This window comes from Dama dama, chromosome 14 (assembly GCF_033118175.1).
Source record: "Dama dama isolate Ldn47 chromosome 14, ASM3311817v1, whole genome shotgun sequence".
Taxonomy (NCBI): domain Eukaryota; kingdom Metazoa; phylum Chordata; class Mammalia; order Artiodactyla; family Cervidae; genus Dama; species Dama dama.
In genome coordinates, this window is record NC_083694.1 from 1,547,678 (window position 1) to 1,570,777 (window position 23,100).

The window sequence follows — 23,100 nt, forward strand, 5'->3', positions numbered from 1 at the left end:
CACCGCGCGCACTGCAAAGCTACCCTCCTTCCGTGGTGCTTGTCCAGAGCCTGTTCACCTACAAGGGTGCAGAGGAGACACCTCATCACTGCCGCCTGTCAGGGCTTGTCTCTTTCCACCCGCCTCACCTGTGTTCACATCCTGGGCCATATATTTTGAGTAATGGAATCAGTGTGTCTTACATGGATCTCTAGCCTTATCACATGAAAGAAGGACAGGATTTATGGGTCATAATTTTCTGTATTTCTAAAATTTAGTGGAAAGAGAAGTTGGGCCCATGGTTTGGGCTACTCTTAGCTCTGCACTTACGAACTGTGTGGCCCAGAGCTCCTTAATTTCTCATGACTTCTTTCCCTGTCTCTAAAATGGGGACAAAAGCCCGTCTAGTCAAACCTATGGTTTCTCCAGTGGTCATGTATGGATGTGAGAGTGGGACCATAAAGAAGGTTGAGTGCCAAAGAATTCATGCTTTTGAATTGTGGTGCTGAAGACTCTTGAGAGTCCCTTGAACTACAAGGAGACCAAACCAGTCAATTCTAAAGGAAATCAATCCTGAATATTCATTGGAAGGACTGATGCTGAAGCTCTAATACTTTGGCCACCTCATTTGAAGAGCCAACTCATTGGAAACATCCTGATGCTGGGAAAGACTATAGGCAAAAGGAGAAGGGGATGACAGAGGATGAGAGAGTTAGATAGCATCAGCAACTCAATGGACATACATTTGAGCAAGCTCCAGGAGACAGTGAAGGATGGGGAAGCCTGGAGTGCTGCAGTCCATGGGGTCGTAAAGAGTCTGACACGACTTAGTGACTGAACCACAACAACAATGGGGGTAATAGTTCCTAGTCCAGTATCCTTGAAACGACTAAATGAGATGAAAGGGGTTGTGACTTGTATTGCACCATGTGTTGGTGAGCTATGATGATTACCTTCAGTCACCCCCAGCCCAATGTTAAGCACATAGGAAATGCTCCAGAAACATGGACAAGTGATGGCTACTTCTAGGTTGTGGATTCTGTGCTATTCTCTATTCAATGAATTTTGTATAATTCACTTCAACTAAAATAATCAAGGCATTTCTTTTTGTGAGTGATTTTTCTTAAAACACAAAAGAGGCAAACACTAGTTGCAATATGTCTTCTGTCCAGCGTGGGAGACGCTTCCCCCAGGTCTCCCAGTTGCCCAGCTTGGGTCCGTCCTGGCCCCTCCCTGCTGAGACTTCCTCCTCCCCTGCCCCCACCCCCCCACCACCACCCCCGGCTCAGGGTGACCACGCCTGGTGGTGGGCAGTGCTGGCAGATGCCAGGCCGTGTTTGCGGGGCCGGGAGGACATTACCACTTTGTAGGCGGGCCGGGCGGCGGGGTCGGGGGCGGGGCTGGATGGGAGCTGCAGGCTCCTCCGCTTGTCCCTGGCGGAGCCGCTCTGGCGCCGCCGCATGCGGTCCATCTGCTCCTCCACACTCATTTTGGCCTTGCCTTCGCCAGGGAACACAGCGCTCTTGGGGCGCTCCTGCTGCGGGGGCGGGGGGGGAGGACAGGGCTCGGACTGGTGCCCTCCCCTGCCCCCGGAATTTTTATCTGCCCAAATCCCTTAAAATTTCCCTTCTCTGGGAAGCCTGCCTGTAATGGGTTACATAGTGAACCCCGAAGGGTACATCTAAGTCCTAACCGCAGTATCTGTGCATGTGACCTTATTTGGAAATGGAGTTTTTGCAGGTGTAATTAAGCTAGGGAGCGCAAGATGAGATCATTTTCAATTGCGGTGAGTTCTAAATTGAATAATGGGTGCCTTTACAAGCAACAGGAACAAGGAGATATACAGAGTAGAAGGTGATGTGAAGGTGGGGCAGAGATCGGGGTGGCATGTCTACAAGCCAAAGAATGTGTCTACAAGCCAAATGTTGCCAGCAACAGCCAGAAGGCAGGAGGGAGGCACGGAATGGGTGCTCCCTCAGCCTGCACACACAGCCCACCTGCGGACACCTTGATTCTGGACGTTGGCCTCTGTAATGGTGAGGGAATAACTTCTCTCGTTTTCAGTCACCACATTTGTGGCATTTTGCTAACTTCCTGGGAAACTAACACGGTGCCTCTGGCCAGCACATGTGACTCTGACCACTGACTTTTGCATTTGTGTTTCATCAGTGGCACATTATAATAACGTTGTTCAATATAATATCTCTATTATGCATAGCTTCCTCGTCTCATGACGTGTCTTCTTGAAGAACTCCCCCCGCTTCCCTTCTTCCTTCTTGTTCTACTTTCCTCCTCTAGCCCTGGGCTTCCTGAACTGTGACAGACAGGTGGACACACGGAGGCTGTGGACTCACAGCCTAGCTCGGGCCCGCCAAGCTCTTGGGGCCCGCGGGCGTGCACTCACCCGGGAGGAGAGGCCATTGGTGAGCCCGTTGGCACTCCTCCTCACCACCCTCGATGGGGTCACTTCTTCATCGGTGGGTGACTTGGTCCGCGGGGGTACGATGCCCACTGCAGGAAGACAAAGTGGCCAGTGGGTCCCACAAAAAGGGACACAGGGCAGCCCGTTGCTCACAGAGGTTCTCCCCTTCTCAGGGGGGCTCGGCCCCGCCCCTTCCCAGGGAGGCTCGGCCCCGCCCCTTCTCAAGGAGGCTCGGCCCCGCCCCTTCTCAGGGGGGCTCGGCCCCGCCCCTTCCCAGGGAGGCTCGGCCCCGCCCCTTCTCAAGGAGGCTCGGCCCCGCCCCTTCTCAGGGGGGCTCGGCCCCGCCCCTTCCCAGGGAGGCTCGGCCCCGCCCCTTCTCAAGGAGGCTTGGCTCCGCGCTTCCTTGGGTGTGAGCGAGCACCTCTCTGGGCTCCCCTCCAGTGCGAAGCCTCGCTTCTAGGGGACAGCGGGGCAGGGGGTACCTTTGTTGAGAGCCGCCTGCTTCTCTGCCTCAACCTCTTGCCTGGTGGACACAAGGCTAATGTCTCTAGAGGTGTCCAGGGGGGATGTCTGCTGGGGGTCTCTCTTGCTTTGCTCGTAGTTTGCCTTGGGCTAGGGAGAAAGGATGAGAAGATGGATGGATGGCCGGTGCTAGAGTAACCACCGAGAACTTGGCCCCTGGTGGTGATTCCTTGTTTTGTAATGGTTGGAGTGCCAACCTTTGATAGAAACATGGAGCCCGGAAAGTGTGCACTCGCTGGCAAGTGGGCAAGGATGCACTTGAGCCTCCCACCCATGCCAATGTGGGCCTTCTTGTGGAATGAGGGCTCAGGGTCTCCAGAAGGCCCCCAGTTGAGGCTCATCAGAGAAATTCCCTTCTGGCAAACATGAAATGTACAGACTTGCTGTGAGCCAGAGGAGGAACGACTGGAAGAGGGGGCCAGAAAGCCAAAGATCTCTGAGGAGTCTATCGGGTTTTTCAACAAGAAAACCTGATGAGTTTTGTGGGAAGGAAAAGGGCATTGGGGTTGTGGACCCCCAGAACCATGTGACTAGACCAGAGGTCAGAAACTAGCTCTGGCCCAACTGGAGAGCTTGGGTGAGTTCTACCACCTGTTTTTGTCTGTAAAACTGAGGTAATGATGCCTGTTCTGCCCACCTCACCAGGCAGACCCTCGAGGGTTGTGCATATTACCAGTAAATGGCTGTTTTACGACTCTTCCTACTCACCACGCAACCTCTTCCCAGCCTAACTGCACATTTCTCCTGAACCTTGGCTAGCAATTCAGGTGAGAGAAGGAGCCAGAACAGGGGAGAAAGTGTGTGTATCCTTACATTCCGGGTGCTGGTGAGGCCCAGAGGACATAGACAAGGCAGAGACACAGGCAAGGGGAGAGGGAGAGCATGGGAGGCCGGGGGCTGAGGTGGACCAAGGCAGGAGGAGACGGGAACAGCACTGGTGGGGATGGGGTGTCACGGGGTCTCCATCGTCAGGCACGCTGGCAGGGAGCGGGGCCCAACCCACCGCCCACAGCCACGGGCTGCCACAGGGCAGAGCAGCAATGCAGTTTTCCATTGTCCACAGGAAGCAAAAGGGGAAGGAGGGCCAGCACGAGGGCCTCAGCCATCCCTTTGCTCATCCCAGAGTCTGACTAGACAGAGGCCAGGAACGCTGAGCCGTGGGAAAGTCAACCCTGGAATAGGGTCAGTGACTCAGTCTCCTGCGGGCCCATTCCCTCCATCCCTGCCCTAGGGGCCCGAGGGCGCTGGGTACCTGACCCCTGGCTGTCTCACCACCGCGGTGCCAGGAAGGGGAGTTGGGGTGTGGCCAGAAGCGGCTCTCGCTAGGGAGTGGAGGCACAGTGGGAGGAGACTCCAGGGGTACGTAGGCTTTGGGGAGGGGGGGCCGCGGCGGGCCGGGCTCCTGAGGCAGAGAGAAGCCAGAGCGTTAGGAGGAAAGAGAGCAGCTGCTGTGAGAGCAGAAGAGGAGAACGTTAGCAGAGGCAGACGTGAGCTGCAGGAACCCCGGGCGGCTGGACCCCTCACCCCCACCCGAGCCGGGACCCCCTCACCCCCGCCTGAGCCGGGACCCCCTCACCCCCACCCGAGCTGGGGCGGGCTGGGACCCCTCACTCCCACCCGAGCCAGGGCGGGCCGGGACCCCCTCACTCCCACCCGAGCCAGGGCGGGCCGGGACCCCTCACTCCCACCCGAGCCGGGGCGGGCCGGGACCCCTCACTCCCACCCGAGCCAGGGCGGGCCGGACCACCTCACCCCCACCCGAGCCGGGGCGGGCTGGACCCCTCACCCCCACCCGAGCCGGGGTGGGCCGGGACCCCCTCACCCCCACCCGAGCCGGGATGGGCCGGGCTGCCTCACCCCCACTCGAGCCAGGGCGGGCTGGGACCCTCACCCCCGCCCAGCCAGGCAGCTGGACCCCTCACCCCCACCCGAGCCAGGGCGGGCCGGACCACCTCACCCCCACCCGAGCCGGGGCGGGCCGGACCACCTCACCCCGACCGGAGCTGGGTGGACTCCACCTGCAGAGCGAGCCCTGCCTGCCCGCGAGGCCCTCCTGTACTGAGGCCCCAGCACGTTCTCCAGAGCTCTCTCCTCATCACTGCCCCCATCACTCTGGGCACACCCTCCCTTCTACCCCTGTTCTGCCATCTCTCCTAACTAATGCCTTCTGCCTGTTCCTCTACCTGCCCCAGTGCTTCATGGCCCAGTTTAGATTCCACCTTCTCTTTGGAACATTGGAGCTTCTGCAGTCTGAACCGTGTGGCTCAATATTGAGACATACCCCACCATGTTCCAGAGGAGGGTTGTTCACTGTGAATGGGGTAAAGCCCAGCAGGCATCTCTCTGAGAGGGCCTCATACCATCCCTTGCCCAGTCTCAGAAAAGACTTGCTCATTTACTGACAGAAAATGCTCCCCACACTGACCCTCAGCTCTCCCGTCCCTGAAACAATCCCAGATTTAAATTTCTATTAAGTGTTTGGTATCTCTGCTAACTATCATGGAGCTCTCAGGAAGACTGTCCTAAAAGGCAGCTAAAAATGACAGCTGGAGATAAGAACAGGTAAAGAAGAAATCTGGAGGGAAGTTTACAAACTGGGTGTGAGAATGACTATCTTAGAGAGATAGAGCCCCAGAGAGGGGCCTATGGGGAAGAGATAAGCACAGAATTTGTGCAGTTTCAAGCAAATGAGGACTGGGTCCTCCCTCCCCCACCTACCTTCTATCCCACAACCTCAGCTTACCTCACTGAAGCCAGGTTTGGTGGGGGACCCCTGAGAGCCAGACACCAGAGAGAAGGGGCTCAGCGGGCTGGTGAGGCTGGCGGAGCTCAGAGGGCTGGCGGGGCTGTTGGAGCTGTAGGTGCCGGAGGGGCCAAGTCCTCCTTGGGGAAACAGAAGAGGAGAGGGGTGAGGACAGAGTGTGGCTGGGCTGTGTAGGTGGAGAAGGCAGGGGGTGGTTTAGGGCGTCAGGGCCACCTGGCCTGCTGAAGGGACTGGGGCTTGGTCGCAGGCTGGCTGTCAAGCAAACAAGGGGCAAGCTGGGCAGGAAAAGATAAGGGATGGAAATGACACCACTGCCTCCAAGAGTCACAGAAAGCCAGGCCAAAGTCCCCGGGGCTGAAGGAAGACACTAAGCTAGTGGTTTCAGATCGCCAGTTAGCCCATGGCTCCAAAATCACTGCAGATGGTGATTGCACCCATGAAATTAAAAGATACTTACTCCTTGGAAGGAAAGTTATGACCAACCTAGACAGCATATTGAAAAGCAGAGACATTACTTTGCCTCCAAAGGTCTTTCTGGTCAAGGCTATGGTTTTTCCAGTGGTCATGTATGGATGTGAGAGTTGGACCATAAAGAAAGCTGAGCGCTGAAGAATTGATGCTTTTGAAACTGTGGAGTTGGAGAAGACTCTTGAGAGTCCCTTGGACTACAAGGAGATCCAACCAGTCTGTCCTAAAGGAGATCAGTCCTGGATGTTCATTGGAAGGACTGATGTTGAAGATGAAACTCCAATACTTTGACCACCTGATGTGAAGAGCTGACTCATTGGAAAAGACCCTGATGCTAGGAAAGATTGAGAGCAGGAGGAGAAGGAGACGATAGAGGATGAGATGGTTGGATGGCATCACCGACTCAATGGACATGAGTTTGGGTAAACTCTGGGAGTTGGTGATAGACAGGGAGGCCTGGCATGCTGTGCTTCATGGGGTCACAAAGAGTAGGACACAACTGAGCGACTGAACTGAACTGAGGACCAGGAAAACACAGGTGCTCTTTGCCCTGTTCCAGGGAGCAATCGAGAGGATCAAGGCAACAGCCTCTTTGGTGTATCTGGTCTGTTCTGGTGGGGGGATGTTTCTGGAGCCCTGAGAAGGCCCAGGTTGACTCTGAGCACAGTGTGAGGGCCTGGAGAGTTACGAGTTGGCAGCTACGGGATGGAGACCAGAGACACGCCTTTTCCGCTGAGGCCAGGAGCCAGGAGGCTGCTGGAGAGAGCGCCCACCTCTGTGCTTGGCTGTGTCTGTGCCCCGGGATGGGTTATTCTTCCTCAGCCCCTCCATTACATCCTGGATCCTCCAGATCTCCTTCTGGATTTGCCGGTTGAGCACCTCATTCTGAAACAGCCAGAGAGCAGGTCAAAGGAAGTCGCTACCAAGGAGTGTCCCGGAGGGAGCATTCCCACACTCACACGCGCACACACGCATATCCTTTCAGCACACGCTTCCTCACGGGCAGCCTCTGTCTCTTCAGCTTCCCAAACTGTGGGAGAAGAGGGCTCTGTCGTCACAGCAAAGAGCCCTCTTAAGTAAACATGTGACTTCAGAACCAAGAGCAAGGACCTGTCCCTCTGATCCCGCCCCCACCCAGGGGCGCTCAGGATGGTCTTGGAGTGACCGCCCCTTTAGGTGGACACTTGGTGGTGGCCTGTTTTCCCGGGGCAAGAGCTTCAGGTTTACTGTCTTGTTTCACAGCCAAATAGCCCTTCTGTAATGCCCGTACCCAACTTACGCCTAATTACCATGAATTCCACTCAATTACAGCGTCCACTCTTTGAAAAACAATAGCTCCCTTTTCTTTAGCATTCCCTGCACCCCCTACCCCCTACCAGGTGCTGTGCTGAGTGCTTTGCACACGCGAACTCGCTGCGGCTGCCCAGTACCTCTCTGAGGCAAGGACAGCAGTTGTCCCCACTTCAGAGGTGGAGAGGCTCACGCCCAAGACCATCTGCCAGTAAGCAGCGTGGCCACCATTTGAATCTGGGTCTACTTGTCTCAAGAGCTGGCGCCTTCACCACGATGCTCTCCTGTCTCCCAAAATGTGCATGTTGAACTGAGGCCTTGCCTCTGGCGCTCACCTCACCCACCTAAACAGCTGTAAGGCTGGGTGGTAAGCTTTGTTACCAGGAGGAAAAAGGGGGAAAGCAGGGCATTAACTGCCTCAGAGAGACAGGGCGTACAAAGCAAGCTAAACAAGGAGTGGAGCCCGGGGAGAGAGGAGACAGAGGGAGGAAAAGAGAATGCTCCAAGAGCATCCAACCTCCTGCCTCCAAGCAGGCGCTCCTGACCCACCCCAGCAAGGAAGGCCTCTTTCCCGTCTAAAAACTCGCCATTGTTTACATCTGTATGTCTGTTAAAGTCTCCCACACTTCAACTTCTCTTTGTCCCCCATGATTTGACAGAACTAAAGAATGTTCCCACATTATCTTCACCCTGAAACTCAGAATCTGTTTTAAGAGGCCCTGAATTCCAATACTCTGGCCACCTGATGCGAAGAGCTGACTCATTTGAAAAGACCCTGATGCTGGGAAAGATTGAGGGCAGGAGGAGAAGGGGACGACAGAGGATGAGATGGTAGGATGGCATCACCGACTCAATGGACATGAGTTTAGGTAAGCTCCAGGAGTTGGTGATGGACAGGGAGGACTGGTGCGCTGTAGTCCATGGGGTCAGAAAGAGGAGGACACGACTGAGAGACTGAACTGAACTGAACTGAACCTTGCCTTTCATTCCAGGACCAACTCCCGGTTTTAGGTCTCTGAAATCTCTAAAGCATGAAAGGAAGACACTGTGGTCTCCCTTGGACCAAAGGACAGGGGCCCCGCCGGCCCGGAAGCCCCTTCACCTGGAGGTCCAAGCTGAGCTGCTCCCAGAGCTCGTCGTGCAGGGCAGAGACCTCTGCCTCCAGGTTCTCATACTCCAGGCTGCTGTTCGCCAGGGCCTGCAGGGGGAGGGCTCACTGAGAAGCCGCAGCTGCCAAACCGCCCCTCCTCGTCCTGCCTCAGGGCCGGGGCACCTGGGGTCTGGCAGGTCGGGGAGGAGGACACGGAGGGATGGGAGGAGGCACAGGGCTGAGACAGCGATGACAACCAAACCTGGGCCTTAGAGGAGGTGCAACCGCCCAGCCTGCCGCACGCCCAGATAGAGAGAAAACAGGATCCTCTCCAGACGGGCTGAAAGCAGCTGATCTCACTCCTACGCCCCTTGTGTTCTCCCCAGGTTGGGTGACAGAGACTAAAGGAGAGCCAGAGGCGTCCACTCTCTGGAGGCTAGACACCTTCCTCCCTTCGGGCTTCAGTTTTCCAGGGCTTTTGCTGCTGCTGTCTGAGTTGGAGGGCCCACCTGGTGCCTACTAGGAAGTAACCAGGGTGGCATGTTGCCAATGTCCTGGTTCTCCAGAGAGGGGAGAGAAGGGGTGTGCAGCAAAGCTGTTAAAGCAGCCTAGGAAGTAAGTGGCCCTCGACTCCACTTTGTTGTGAGCAAATCCTGGCGCAGATGTGGCTTGTGGGAAAGAAGCCAAGCTCCCTGGTGGAGACTTGATGGGATGAGGAGGCTTGCTGCCATTTTGCAAGGCAGCATTAAGGGCTTCGTTTACAGCCCTCCAGACGGCTTGCTCTTGCCCTCGGCGAGAGCGGGACTAGGGAGGCCCAGGCTGGGAGGGGTGGCTCTCCTGAGCAGGTAGGAGCACAGGGTTACCGTGGTTGCCTGAGATAGCTCCACCCGGATGTTGATGAGCTGGTTCTGCAGTGACTCCTTCTTGTGCAGCAGCTTCTCTGGGTAGGCGGGCTGGCTTCCAAACATCTCCAGTTCCTGGTGGGTCCCCATCAAGGCACTTTCCAGGCTCTCCTGAAGAAAGGCAGGGGAATGCTATGAGGAGCCCTGACAACTCCTCTCTGGGGCTCTCAGCAGCAAGGGCTGGAGCCACAGGGGTTCAGACAGGCAGCTTAGCGGAGGTTCCCTCACACCGGCCAAGGTCCCCAGGGGAGCTTCAGCAGGGCTGAGTAAGGGCAGGACAGAGGTTTGGGGAGGGACAAAGCTTCACCAGCTGAGTGAGGACGGAGGAGCCACCTGCCCCTTCTCGGGGCCAGCCCCCCGTGTGCCCACTCAGGACCGCCCCACGGCTCTCACCTTCTCAGCCCGCAGCTGCTGCACCAGCCGCTCCTGCTCCCGCACCGCCTTGTTCTGCTCACACAACTTGCCCAGCAGCTTCTAGGGTGCCCAAGGAGGAAGGGAGGGAGAGGGAAGAAAGTCAAGGACACAGCCTGACGGGGGCCTGGGAACTGGATGAGCAGGACCGGGCCTCTGGATACCACCTCCTTTCCCCTGCCAAGGAACCCTGGACCTTCACCTTCACCTTGGAGGCTCCTGGGAACAGGAAGTTGTCTTCACCCTGGGGGACTCCCCAAAGACCCATTGGGGGAGGAGATGGACTTATTCTCTGAGGAAGCGAGTCCGCTTGAGAGGGGAGCGGGCTGAGAGCTAAACGTCAAGTTCCTGCTCACCCCTCCTCTTGGGGGTCCCAGTTCACAAGGGGCTGAGGAGATGGCACGGCCTCGCCTCCCAGGCCTCCAGGTATGTATGGATTGGAGGGGTACACCGGTTTCCAAACAAGTCTTAGCAAAACCAGTGAACAACATAAACTGGTCCTAAGTCCCACAGAACCCTGACCTCCCCTCCTCTTTCCATTGTCTCAGGACAGCTGACGCTGGGGTCCCTCTGAGGTCTGGTCCTGGCCCGCACGGAGCCTGTGCCCTGCCTGCTGGGCAGATCCGCCACCCACGCAAGGCCAGTGGGAAGAGGCAGGAGAAGCCACACTTGTTTCCTGGGGAGATGTGTGCTTTCCCGTGTCCACACCTGTATTCACTCCACTCCTCAAACACCCCCTTGGCTCCTTTCTATGGACCAAGAATCTTGTCCAATCTATCTTGTCCCCTAGGTCCTTTACTTCAAGACTGGCTCATATGCCACCTCCTCGTGTTCCAGGCCCACCAGCTCACAGGGCACCCAGCCCTGCCCTCCTGCAGGCCCTGGGACAGGTCTGCTGAGACCCAGGCCTCCCGCTGCCCAGAAGCTTCCTGAGGAGGGTTGGGGCCACGCTCTTCTTTCTAGGCACCCGGGGCTACTTCCTACCAAAGTCTGTGTGCCTGAAATAAGCACGGGCCACTGCTATAGACGAGGGCCTCACACTCAGCGGAGAAACACACAGCCATGATGCCAGGTAGGGTGAGCGGTGAGGATGAGAAGGGGATGGGGAGGCTCGGGCAGAGCACGCTGTCTCTGCAGGGAGACGGGACAGGGACCAGATGTGTGAGGGGCCACAGTGGATGAGAGGGGCACAGGAAAAGCCCCCATGGGGAGAGTGGGAATGAGGGGCAGCGGCGGGGCCGGAGGGGCAGAGGAAGCAGTCAGCTGCTCTTACGTCTGTGCCTTGCTCGTTCAGCTTGTAGGCATGGAGGCTGTCCTGGAACACTTCTGGGTACGGAGGGACCTGCGGGAACAGGAGACCGGTTACCACGGCAGAGGGCAGGGCGTGCGAGCACAGGAGAGTGGACGGCCCTGCCCTGATCCTGCCACCGGCCACAGCCTTCCAGCTCAGGCAGCATCCACTCCAGAACCCGAGCTGAGTCGGCGCTCTGCCCGCTGGAGAGCAGGGGGTGGCCTGGCCGAAGCCCGTCCCAGCGGTTCTGGGTCGGTTCTGGAGGGGCTCCGGCGCCGGGTAGCTCCCAAACAGCTCATGAGTAACAACCATGCGAACAACAGTTAAGTCTTGGCTGGTTTTGAGGATAAGATCTGGGAGAAGGAAATGAGCATCGGAAGCATCTGAAAACGACTGCCCTAGTAGATGACGTGCCAGTCCCAGGGACTGGGCCTAAACCGGAAGCATCTCTTGGTCCGGCAAAGGTGCCTCCCACTGGTGACACATGCAGCAGCCACAGCCATTCTGCACAACACTCACCAGAAGGCTCCACATCACACCCCCATGCTCTCCACCCCAGCGACTGGCAAGCAGATACCGAACGCAAGAAAGAAGTCCTGGACACTCTGTGATCCCTGGCACGGCACGAGATGTCAGGGCTGGCTATGCTGATGGTTTGGGGAATGAGCCTGGTTCACCCATGAACATGAAGAATGGAGGCGACCCCGGGAATGAAAGGAGGAAGGCCAGGCTGAGCCCAGGGCTAAGGCCTGGCAGAGGAGCGGGCTCGACCATGCACGAGCGGCGGGAATGACGCTGACGGGAGCGTGCTGCCAGGCAGAGGCCTTACTTGCATGAAGAGCTGGGCGCTGGGGGAGGAGCTCTCCACCATGCGGTTCACCACACTGATCAGAGCCTCGCTCTCACTCATCTGTAGCAGAGGGAGGAACGGGCGGCTCAGGTGCAGCCCTCGCGGGGTCTTCCCCACGCCCTCTGGGCTCCAGGAGCAGTGGAGGGCGGATCCTCCTGGGGCCTCCAGCACCCTTTCTGCTCTCGCCCGTCACTCACCCGCTGTGAACTCTGGTTCAGGACCGGCACTGAAGCTGCCCACGAGGAACGGCCACGGCAGGGAGGCGGGAGGTCGCCGTGGCCTCGCCCGGGCCCAGGGACACCTCCCCGGGCGCCTGAGCGTTGCAGGCCTCGCCCCCCGGCCCAGCCCTCGTTTCTCACTCTGGTTTGGTCAAGGACCACACAGGCAGTGGGAAAGGCCGAGCTCCCCAAACGGGAACTAAGGAAACCTTAAAGAAAGTGTGGCCTGCTCTGTGGATGGGTCAGGCACAGGCCTCTCTCCCCAAGCCCTGCCCACCTCTGCTCTAGAGTAGAGAGGATTGTAAAATTCGGTTTCCAGAGCTGGGCTGATAGCATCCATGCTGACCTGGGATGATGCCAGGGAGCAAATAAGGAGGTCAAAGCAAGCAAGCAAGCCATGTCAGAGAGACGCCAGAGACTGGGACACCACTCCCCCAACATGTCATCTTTATGCGTCAGAGATCTTCAGGAACATGGAGGGGGAAAGACTATGTGCCAAATGAAAGAGAAAGAGTGGGAGGAAGGGTGAGGGAGAATGAGAGGGTGGGAGGGAGGACTGGGCAAGCAAACCAACCAGGAAGGCTGTCACCCCCCGGCTCCAGGGTGGCAGCGTCAAGTGTAAACACAGGAGGGAGTGTCTGTGGGAGAAGGTGGCAGAATACAGCGGGGTTGTGCAGAAAAAGCTTCTTGGGGAGGGGAAGTGAGTGAGGGAAGAGGCAGAGCCACCTTAGGGCAGATCTTCTGGGGTCACAATTCAGGGGACCCCCACACTTTATACCCTTGTCTTCCCAGTTTATGCTGGACCCACACATATTTCCCTCCTAGCTGGTTTAGGCGGCCGCCCAAAGGCAACCTTGCTTCTGCACTCTGCAGGCAGGGCAAGGGACACCCTTCCAACTCCATCCACAGGCTCTAGAGCGTGTTAAAGCGCTTTCCTAGGATCTGATTTTTCTACTTTTTTAGCCCACTTGGGAGACTTTTTCTATGATATAAAGTGTGATTTAAAAGGCTTCTAAAAGAACAACTATGATATGAGGTGGAGTGTTTGCTAATGGTTTAAAGTCAACAGGACATCAACCACATTTTCCGTAGGGCCTAAGCTCAATTCCTGTCTTCTTAGAGCCTGTGCACATGTGTGAGCATGTGTGTTGTGTGTGTGAATACGGCTGTTTGTTGTGTTTAGGGTGTGCCCGTGTGGTATACGTGTGACTGTATGTGGCGTCTGTATGTTTACGCTTGCTGCCTGTGTGTCGGGCCTGTGTCCCATGTGTCGGGTACACGCGCATGCGTACAGAACAAGGCATATCCACCAGCACATCAGGCTCTGAGAGGGCAGGGGAGGCCCAGGCTCTTCCTGGCCACCCAGCGGTCTCACTCCTCCCCCAACCAGGGATCCAAAACAATCAAGGAAACAGCAGGAGTCTCACCCTGACCCACCCCGCCCGTGCTGTGACTTCTGGGCTTGTTCAGCCGTTTGGACTTTGCCTCTTCCTGTGTGCCACCTTCTGTCGCTCCAAAACGTTACAGAAATTTGGTGAGAAAACACCTAACCCAGTACCTTATATTAATACACAGCGCTGGGGTCAAGGGTGGCCAATTTAATATTTTTCACTTTTGGAAGAAAACGAAAAACTGATCATCTTAGCAATCACTACCTGCATCAGTGTCTGCCAGAGGGCTCTCATACACCTCACCTGGCTCTCCCAATAACTCTGAGGTAGAAAGGGCAGGTCCTACAAAGTCCATCTCACGACTGAAAAACAAAGACCCAGAGACACAAGTGACATTTCCAAGGTTTAAAGAAAATCCTTGTAAATGGCACAGTTGGAACCAGAGTCCAGGGTCTGACTATATTCTGGACTCTTCTCATCATACAAAACTATCTTTTAAGAATATCATCCTTTATCTTGGAAGAGTTCCTCTGAAACGTCACTCCTGAAGCCCCCAGCCTTCTGTGAGGGCGGAGACCCCCGGAAAGGGTCCTGACACCTGCGCTGAATGGCACAGCCCACCGTGTGGATGGGCTGCAGGGAGGAGGCCCAACCTGGAGCCCCGCCACTCACCACCCCACACCCCTGCAGACCCTGCTTCCTGCCAGTGCTCCCCAGCCCTGAGCTGGGGCGGGCATCCTGAGACTAACCCGCACACTGCCTAGAATGCTCACAGTGCCAACACCACGAGCTCCTTCTGGGACTAAAACGCCACGCTCTCGGGGACTGGGAGCTGCTGCTGCTGATTAAGGTGTGTGTATCATGTTTCCCAGTGCCCAAGGTCTCCCGGGAGGCCAGGCTCACTGAGGCACCACGCCCCAGAAGATGAAAGTCACATGGCTTGTGACTAGAGCCACCAGCAGTTACAGCCCCGTCCTCTGATACCATGTCTGTGGTCCTCTCCACCACATTAAGAGCACAAAATCAGCCTGATGAGGTCTGACCCCAGCTTCTTCGCATGTTAGATGTTTCCTCAGCTGTGAACTGAGTCAAAAGCTCGGAGTCATATCCGACCTCTGTTGTTCATTGGCCGTGTGTCCTTGGCATGTTATTTGATCTCTTTGGACTTTAGTTTCCCCATTATTGTTGTTTAGTTGCCAAGTTGTGTCCAACTCTTTTGTGACCCCATGCACTGTAGCCCACCAAGCTCCTCTGACCATGGGATTTCCCAGGCAGGAGTACTGGAGTGGGTTGCCACTTCCTTCTTCAGGTGGTCCTCCTGACTCAGGGATCAAACCCGCATCTCCTGCATTGGCAGGTGGATTCTTTACCGCTGAGCCAGCAGGGAAGCCCTTAGTTTCATCGTATCCTGTACAAAATGGGGGTAATCACAACACCCACCTTGCAGGGCTGTTATAAAGATTAAGTGAGTTAGGATCTGTAAAGTCTTAAAACAGTATGGGGCACAGAGGAAGCGTCCAGTTATGGCAAGTCTGCCATTATTACTATTGCTGTCATTAATCTTCCCACCACCGTAGGCTACCTCCACCCGGACCTGGTGCACATTCAGGTCCCCCATGATTTGGGGGTTCAGATCTGAACATGAGTACGTCCTCATATAAACGCCCAGCATACTGACCCCTAACCTATCCAACCCCAGTATCACAGCCTGATTAGCCTCAAAAGGCACAGCAGCCAAAGGCAGGAGCCCAGGTAGTGGATTCCTTCCATCACACGGGGACACTCAACTGCCTCTTCAGGATGCTCATCTGTGACACTGGGTTGGTAATATTCCCTGTCTACAGCACTGAATTCTCCGGAAAACATAAGCTGTGTATACAAAAGAACTTTGCAGAGGAACTAACAAATATGCTGAATTAATATAAACTAAAAAATCATGAGAGGGCAGGTCTGTGGTCCTTCATTTACAAATTATGGAATTTAACCACAATCTGGAATTGTGGAATAGGATCGGCTAATTTCCCAGGTTCAAGCTGAACTAAATCCTTAGTTTTAGAATTTAGTTTAGCTTTAGCTAAAACTCCTGTTTCAGAGCTCCTCCCTATCTCTGCAACTCTCTCCAGCAAAAAATGTAAATTGTTGCCCGCTCCCTGGGGGCATTTCCATCTGGGCCGAACAAATAGATGGTGACATTAATTATTCATGTGGTCATTTACTATTCTCCTTTCCCCAGGAAACTCCCAGCTGTCCTAAGGGCTTTGCAAAGAAGGGGTGTGAAGCTGCAAACCAAAATATAAGCCACTTTGTTGTGTCCTGGTTGTGCCAACAAAGGTTGTCGGATGAATGGAGGATGAGAAGGCAAGGAGAAGCAGGCAGACGTGATGGGAGGGCAGGGGGTGGCGAGGGGCACCAGCTCTGCCTACCTGCTGATCCAAATACTCTAGGTTTCTTTGCAACTGAAGGTCTAAAAGTTCATCCTACCCGGAGCCCGAGGCCCAACGGCAACACAAACAAACAGGAACACAACAAAAGAAGACAATAAAAAGGAAGCAAAGCAGTTAAGAGTTAGCTGGGCAGTGACAAAGAGAGGCCTGCCTGGCCCTGAGGGGTCTAGGGAAGGGAGAGGGGCAGAGGAGGGGCACACTCCTTGGCTCTGGTCGGCCTGGCCCTCGCCTGGGAGAGGGAGGCACCGAGAATCCACCCAGGCGGCACTTCCCGTCAGCTCTGCGTTTTCTGGGGACATCCATTGTTTCTGGGTGGGTGCGTTTGCTCTGTGTCGAGACTACAGGCTTTGGACATGGGCAGAGGAGACTTGTCGAGGGGGGTCAGTCACACGCCCTTGGGGACAAGGACTCTGCCTGTTGCTTCCAGAGGCTCTCCCAGCTCTCCAAGTGGAACATCTGTATCGAGTTCTCCAGGGAAGATGAAATTCTCAGGAGAACAAATTCCAGGAAGAGACACGAGTGGAAAGGTTGAGAGAAGGTACGAGAAGACACAATATGGGCTCTTCCTCAATCCTACCTCTCGTCTCTTTCCCCCTAAGTAACATTCCAGGCGAGGGCAAGCTCGAAGCAAGTATACTTAAGGGGAAGAAACCTAGAAGCTCACGCCTGTTTGGGGAGTACAAGCTTAACTTTTCTTCCCAGCCCGCAGCCTCAGCCAGGCCCCTCTGCATACTGGACAGGGGCTGTCCTGAGATGCAGAGGACGGGGACATCTCACGCTTCCAGGGTCTGTCCCTGCTCCTCTGCCCTGTGTCACCACGGAGAAGGGTAATTAGCACCACACTCTGTATTGATGTTAGAGTCCAGGCTGGAGGGAGGTGGTATCCAGAGGCTGCCTAAGACCACACACGGTCCAGGCACTGGGCACAGAGCAACTGTCCTCCCCTGGGAGGAGAGGGCCTGAGGGGAAGCAGAGCGGGAGGAGAGGACGTACCATCTTATCGCGGACCGTGGGGGATGGTGGGTAGTTGTAGGGGAACAGTCCTGCAGGGACTGGCCGCCTGTCTCCCAGGTAATCATACTGGAAGAGAAAGGGGATTGGAGAGGTGAGGCTTCAGCTGGGACATACGCTTCCCCACCAACTGAAGCTCAAGGTCAGGGATGCTATATCCTGTCCTGGAGCAGATTTCAAACGAAAATGGACAGCATTGATCCACTGCAATATGCTTGCAATGATCTGTCCAGGTCCTCAAGGTCTGAAAAAAACAGAACGTCTGTGTCCTCTTACATAGCATTAGAGCTCCTGGCACAGCCTGGGGAGGGGCACAGAGCTCAGAGTTCCTACCCAGAGGCAAGGCAACTCCTCCAAGGAGAACGGCGGGGCCAGGGGCCCCCGCCCCAGGAGGCATCTTTGGTCCTGCAGAACCAGCCGAGGGACCCAAAGTCCCCAGAGGCCCCAGCCTCTCCATGTCTTCTTGACAGATGGCCTCAGGCTGCCGGGGGACCTCAGGGGCTGAGGAAGGTGGGGAAGGCGGGGGGCTCACCTTGGGGGAGCTGATGGATCGTCTCATCACGTAGGCGGCAGGGTCAGTGTAGATGTCCTCACTGCGAGGCGGCAGCCGCTCAAAATGGGCCCTGGGCGAGCGGGCGGGGGAGTACACGCGGCCGCGGCCATAGGAGCCCTGGCCGGGCGAGCGGGGCACGGAGTGGGAGCGGGGCTGCAGGGACAGGCGGCGCAGGGAGCCAGAGGCGGCCTCCAGCTCATCGTAGTAGACGGGCTGCCGGGAGGGGCTGGGGATCCAGACGGTGCCATCCGGCCGCCCGTAGCCAGCAGGCTCCTTCCACTCGCGCAGCTGGAAGGCAGGGCCGCCTCCATTCCGGAAGGAGTGCCGCTTGTCCTCCAGGGCCCAGGGCGGGCTGATCCGATCGTAGGCCGGCATCGAGCAGATGCTGTCTGGCCGCACCCCTGGCGGGTAGTACTGGTAATCGTCAGGGTACTGGGAGGAGTAGGGGCTGTAATACTCAGGGACCCTACGGGACACAGGGTAGAACCTAGAAGGACTGAGACAGAGAGGACTCTGTAAGGAAGCCAGACAAGACTGCCCCAGCTGCCCCTCCCTGTGCTCCGGCCTAGGGTGGGTTCTGACTAGGTGGATGTGCCCTAGGCTGGCCTTGCGTGCACACAGGGGCGTCCACTGCCCGCGCACCGAGGCTTGTTTCCAGAGGTGCAAGAGGGACCAGTCCTCAAACTCCCTCCCTCAACCAGCTCCCTGAGGCCAGAAACTCCACTGATCAGAGCTTCCATCCTTGTCTCTTTAAAATGAAGTACCCCAGAGAGAAACTTTAAGCCCTTCAGCCATCTCCATCTCAGCATGAACCAATTTCTCAGATCCTTCCCAGGGAGGCTAACAGCAGAAAGAAGTGGAGTGTACCAGGCCCCTGGAGGTGGGCAACAGAGGACAGGCAAGGGGGCGCCTTCCCTGATCTCAGGGTCCTGTCAAGGGCTCAACCAGTCGGTTCCTGGGTCTCAACCCAAGCGAGGTGCTCTCCCCAGGGCAGGGCAGATCACCATGCAGCCCCTGGAGCTGCCCAGAGCCCCAGGGAAGGAGCAGTAACCCCACCTGTCTGATGAACATAGTCAGGTCCAATAAAGGTCTTCAAATATCAAATATCCAATAAATGTCTTCTATCCAAAAGACATTTAAAGGTATCCAAAAGAAAAATAAATGTCTTCTATCCAATATGTCAAATATCCAAAAAATTCAAATATCCAATAAATGTCTTCAAATGAAAGCCAGTCACTATTATCTAGTAATAGATAGTAAACTTGACAGTAAATAGATAGTAATAGACTAACGTGTCTAGAGGGCAGGACTAGGGCCAATGAGCAGCAACATCTTTCTTTTTCAAAAAGTGAGCTTATAAATAATGGCTTTCAAACAATTAGAGCCCTTCAAACACAAAGCAAGTGGCCTTGGCGGTTAGTTAGTGAGTCTTGCATTGATAGAAACACTGGATGTCATACAGGGTGGGAAGCAGGGATGGACGCCTAGCTGGAACAGCTTTAAAGGCCCCTTGCTGTGACTGCCTACAGATTTCAGTCCACCCAGTGTCCTGTGGGGCTTCCCTGGAAGCTCAGATGGTAAAGAATCTGCCTGCGATGCGGGAGAACTGGGTTCAATCCCTGGGTCAGGAAGATCCCCTGGAGAAGGGAATGGCAACCCACCCCTGTACTCTTGCCTGGAAACCCCCACGGACAGAGGAGCCTGGTGGGCTCCAGTCCATGGGGTCGCAAAGTGGGGACATGACTGAGCGACTTCACTTTCCTTTCCTTTCTTCAATGTCCTGAGACAGGCACTGAAGGAGGCAGGCAGAGGGCAAGCCTCAGGGGTAGGGGGCAAATTCTACCTGTGGAACCATGCGGCAGGGAGGACTTGGGCAAGGGGGGAAAGGGGGTTTTCTTGGCTTCCCCATCCAGCCTGGCTTCTGGAAGGTTTCCAGCGGAGGCTGCCTGCATGTCACGCCCCAGCCCCAGCCGGAACAGCACTCCCACCCTACCCGCCCCAGGCCGCACCTCCGAAGGTCTTCAGGAGGGGGTATTCCTCGGCGCAGGTTCACCCACTGCTGAAGCTGGTTCATGGAGCTCTTGCGCTGGGCGATTTTGTCGGGGTTGGCGCATGGCGGGAAGCTCCGCCGGTGACCCCCGCTCTCGGAGTCCTGGGGTGGGAAGGCCGTACTCCCCGGCCGGCTGGGGGAGCTATACTGCCAGCCATTGGGCTGGGCGGGCCGCTCCCCACCTCCCGGGACCCTCGGGCCTTCTGGGAAAGGGCTGCCTGGCTCTGAGGCGGGTTCCGGTCCAGCGAGGACACCGTTGGCTTTCGCCAGCGGCTCGCTTTTGGCGTCTGGCCTGTCTGGCCTCTCAGGCCTCCGCTCCACCTTCTCACAGCCTCGGCCGTCACCCTCGCCGCGAGTCTTGGCCTCCGGTTCAGGCTTGGGAACGCTGTTGTGGGGGAGCTGATGATGGTGTTTGCCGGGTGGGATGTTCTCAGAGTCTGGCTTCTCATGGCTGTGGGACGCCAAGGGCAGTGTTGTAGGTGACCCCAGCCCGGCGTGGAGTTCGGGTGGGGGAAAGTGAGAAGGAGAAAAGGAATGGAAAGGATGGGCAAGAAAGCAGCGATGGAAACAGGAGTCAATGCATTCCATTCTGCTTCCTAAATCCCACCTACCACTTTCTCTCCCTGCTCCAGCCCAGGCAATTGTAAAGCATGATCCAAGGTCACCTGTGCGTGTCTCCTTGTCTTGCCCAAGGGCCACCCTCCACTCCCTTCTGCCAACCCGCCTGGAGTCAGCCTTCAAGCGATAGCCAAGACAAACCCCGCCTAGACTAGGTCTCGTCTGGGACCCCTCACTTGGTGGCAACTGTACGCTACACAGAAGAGAAGCTGCTGATGTCCCAGCTACAGAGGCTTGTGACAGGCAAGCCTTCTCTCCTAGAGCAAGTTATTTAATGTCCATGAGTCTTGGGCTCCTCGCTGGCAGGGTGGGTAAGGACTGTGTGAGGTCAAACGTGGCAGGCACACCAGGGGCCAGAGTGGCTGCCTCAGACTTCACAGGCATAGAAACAGGCTAGTTCCCCTTTCCCAAGCAAGCTTCTTACAGGACTTCCCATGAGAATATAAGCTTCATGCGGTTTGAGCTTGTCAGACTTTTCCTACCTTGTTTTCCTAGCAGCCTGTATACATTTGTATTTACAGTAAACATTTGTGAAGGAAGTTCACTCCTTGTGTAGGCAAGGACGTAAAACCTCTTTCTGCTGGGTCCCTATTAAAATCTAACTTCAGACTCTGAGACTCCGGTAAGGATGGGATAAAGTGACTCGCATACTGAGCGCTTGCTGCACTCACCGTATTATCCTCACAATTCAGAGGCAGGATTATAAAGGCTGTCTCTGAGGGTCAGAGGCTAAGTAACTTACACTCAGGTCACACAGCAGGCAAGTAGCCGAGCTGGGCTTCAAACCCGAGTCCCACAAAGGTGGTATGCTGAACAAAACAAGCCAATGACCCTATCCAGCTCCTGGCCAGGCCCTGATGGAACTGGCTTTTCTCTTGGCCTCCACTGGCTCAGAGAGAAGAGGGGGAGATGCCCCAGGGAAAAGCGACTACAGCTCTGAAGCCACTTAGTCAGGCACGCTCCTGGGATGCAAGAAGCTTGTTCGCCTTTTCTCGGGGCTCAAGCCCATGTGCTGGGCTCAGCAATGGTGTGGGGGGCCTCTTCACCCACTCTCTCTCATGGCACTGCCCACACCCTGCTCCGGCCCCGCACTCACTTGTGACGCGAAGCCTGGGGCGGCGCGGACTTCTGGGCGGGGGGGATCTGTACCCGGGCGGCCTCCCCCATGGCCTGGATCCAGGCCTCCTGCTCCTCGGGGCTCTCGGCGCTGAAGAAGTAGGTGCGGACCCCAGCGTGCTCAGCCTGTGGGGAGAGGCAGTGCGTGGAACTGGCCCCAGCCTCATCCACCCAGCACACAGTCACCTGTGGGGAGAAGACACCCAGCCCGCAGGAGAGGTGGTCAGGCCGATCACCCCCCTGACCGGCAGCTCTTGGCTCCATCTGGAGCTCAGGGCAAGCTGAAGAGGCAGGCCACAGCTGTCCCAAGGGCTCCAGCTGGCCTCCGTGTGCCTGCCTGTGACGAGCCCTTGGGACACCAATAGGCAGCCCAGTAAGAGCCAGGCAGGCTTACCTGCCCTATCTGAGGTGGTTACAAGCAGACGGGACAGTTACCTCACCCACTTCTCCCATCAAATTCCATCTCTGATGTGAAGGTCAGTCACCCCCAAGCCTGGGAGAGACGCCTCCCACCCCCAAGCACGGCCCATCCCGGCCCCAGCTCAGCCTCCGGGAAGCTGGCACCCTCCTCTGCAGAGGAACAGCACGGGCACATGGGGGCATGCAGAGACAGTCAGAGCACGCTACCTAGTTGGCGGCCGCAAGCAGGTGTGGCAGGCGGACACCCCGAAGAGAGCTCCTGTCCAGAGGAGGGGTCCTCACGTGGCCAGAAGGAGGAGAAGCAGAGAACAGGTCAATCGAACACCAGAGGCAGAGATAGGAGACGGCGTGGCAGGAATGTTGAGGAGCGGGGGGAACGAGGGGAGCTACTCAGGCTAGCCCTCCTATTCAGCGGCACCACCGGGACCACAGCACCCAGCGAGGCCCAGTCCACCACTGGGAGCTCATACCTGGAGAACCTCGGCCGGTGGAGGGGAGAAGGCAGGGTGGCCCCGGGCTAATCCTAGCTCTGTTCCTGACCAGCTCGGCAACTGCAAACACCTTGCCATGTGGCTCTGGCCTTAACTGACGCACCTGTTCCATGGGTATGTCCATGAGGAGAAGACGCTCCAGAGCTCAATTCTGAGAGCTGAGAACACTCCCCAGGTGAGAGCCACCATCTCTCAGAAAAAGCAGCTGGCTCTGTGCATCCCACTCATCACGAGAGATCCCAGAGTGATTAAGGGTCTCAGAGGTGAACTGCTCATTGGCCTCTGACCTCTTGGGGGCAAATCCTGGGTCTCTGGGGTTTGGGAGCAGAGAAGGCAGGGCTGTTCTGGCAAGCCCTAGGGATCTCCTAAACAGCAAACGGGGCCCACACCCTCCAGGAGCTCTCCCAGCCAGGCTCCACTCGCCCTCGGCAGCTTCCCCGGGACAGGGTTTCCTTCCTAGGAGCCGCTGCCCAGTGAGGGAGCGTCCTGCTTCTCTCAGCACAGAGAGGGGGCTCCTTCCTCCAGATCCTGCCAGTCCCCACCGTCCCGCGGGGCTGCCTAGCAGGCAGGGGGTGCTGACGAAAGCCAGTGAGGCTGTGAGGAGGAATCCGGGGGTTGAAACTACAGCAGGGCCCCAGGTAAGGCCCCTGGGGTGGAAGACACACAGATCCCGTAGAGAAGAAAGACACAGGGGACAAGGGCGTGTGCCCTGGGCTGGTGGGAGCAGCAGCAACCAATTCACCCATTGAGCATCCAGCGAGCGCCCTGTGTGTGCAGAGCTCTGCCCTGGGAGCCAGTC

The 23,100-nt window shown here is 56.6% G+C and overlaps 1 protein-coding gene across 16 annotated transcripts in view; it reads right to left on the minus strand.

Moving 5' to 3' along the window:
• The window catches only part of PLEKHA6 (pleckstrin homology domain containing A6), a 132,363-nt gene that overhangs the window by 7,769 nt on the left and 101,494 nt on the right, over nucleotides 1–23,100 (minus strand). For 9 of the 16 annotated variants that reach the window (XR_009695721.1, XM_061159869.1, XM_061159865.1 and 6 more), the window contains 15 exons: nucleotides 21,371–21,576; nucleotides 19,616–20,107; nucleotides 17,586–18,102; nucleotides 17,036–17,122; nucleotides 11,969–12,049; nucleotides 11,122–11,190; nucleotides 9,831–9,911; nucleotides 9,399–9,548; nucleotides 8,548–8,643; nucleotides 6,929–7,040; nucleotides 5,667–5,806; nucleotides 4,176–4,325; nucleotides 2,884–3,013; nucleotides 2,384–2,490; nucleotides 1,340–1,516 (listed from right to left, as the gene is read on the minus strand). Coding sequence is in view for 15 of the 16 variants with exons in the window: in XM_061159869.1 (XP_061015852.1) it covers nucleotides 1,340–1,516; nucleotides 2,384–2,490; nucleotides 2,884–3,013; nucleotides 4,176–4,325; nucleotides 5,667–5,806; nucleotides 6,929–7,040; nucleotides 8,548–8,643; nucleotides 9,399–9,548; nucleotides 9,831–9,911; nucleotides 11,122–11,190; nucleotides 11,969–12,049; nucleotides 17,036–17,122; nucleotides 17,586–18,102; nucleotides 19,616–20,107; nucleotides 21,371–21,576 (2,595 nt within the window). In the remaining variant the exon portion in view is untranslated. The remainder of the gene's footprint in view (nucleotides 1–1,339; nucleotides 1,517–2,383; nucleotides 2,491–2,883; nucleotides 3,014–4,175; nucleotides 4,326–5,666; nucleotides 5,807–6,928; nucleotides 7,041–8,547; nucleotides 8,644–9,398; nucleotides 9,549–9,830; nucleotides 9,912–11,121; nucleotides 11,191–11,968; nucleotides 12,050–17,035; nucleotides 17,123–17,585; nucleotides 18,103–19,615; nucleotides 20,108–21,370; nucleotides 21,577–23,100) is intronic. The other 7 variants (XM_061159868.1, XM_061159866.1, XM_061159870.1 and 4 more) reach the window with 7 other exon arrangements.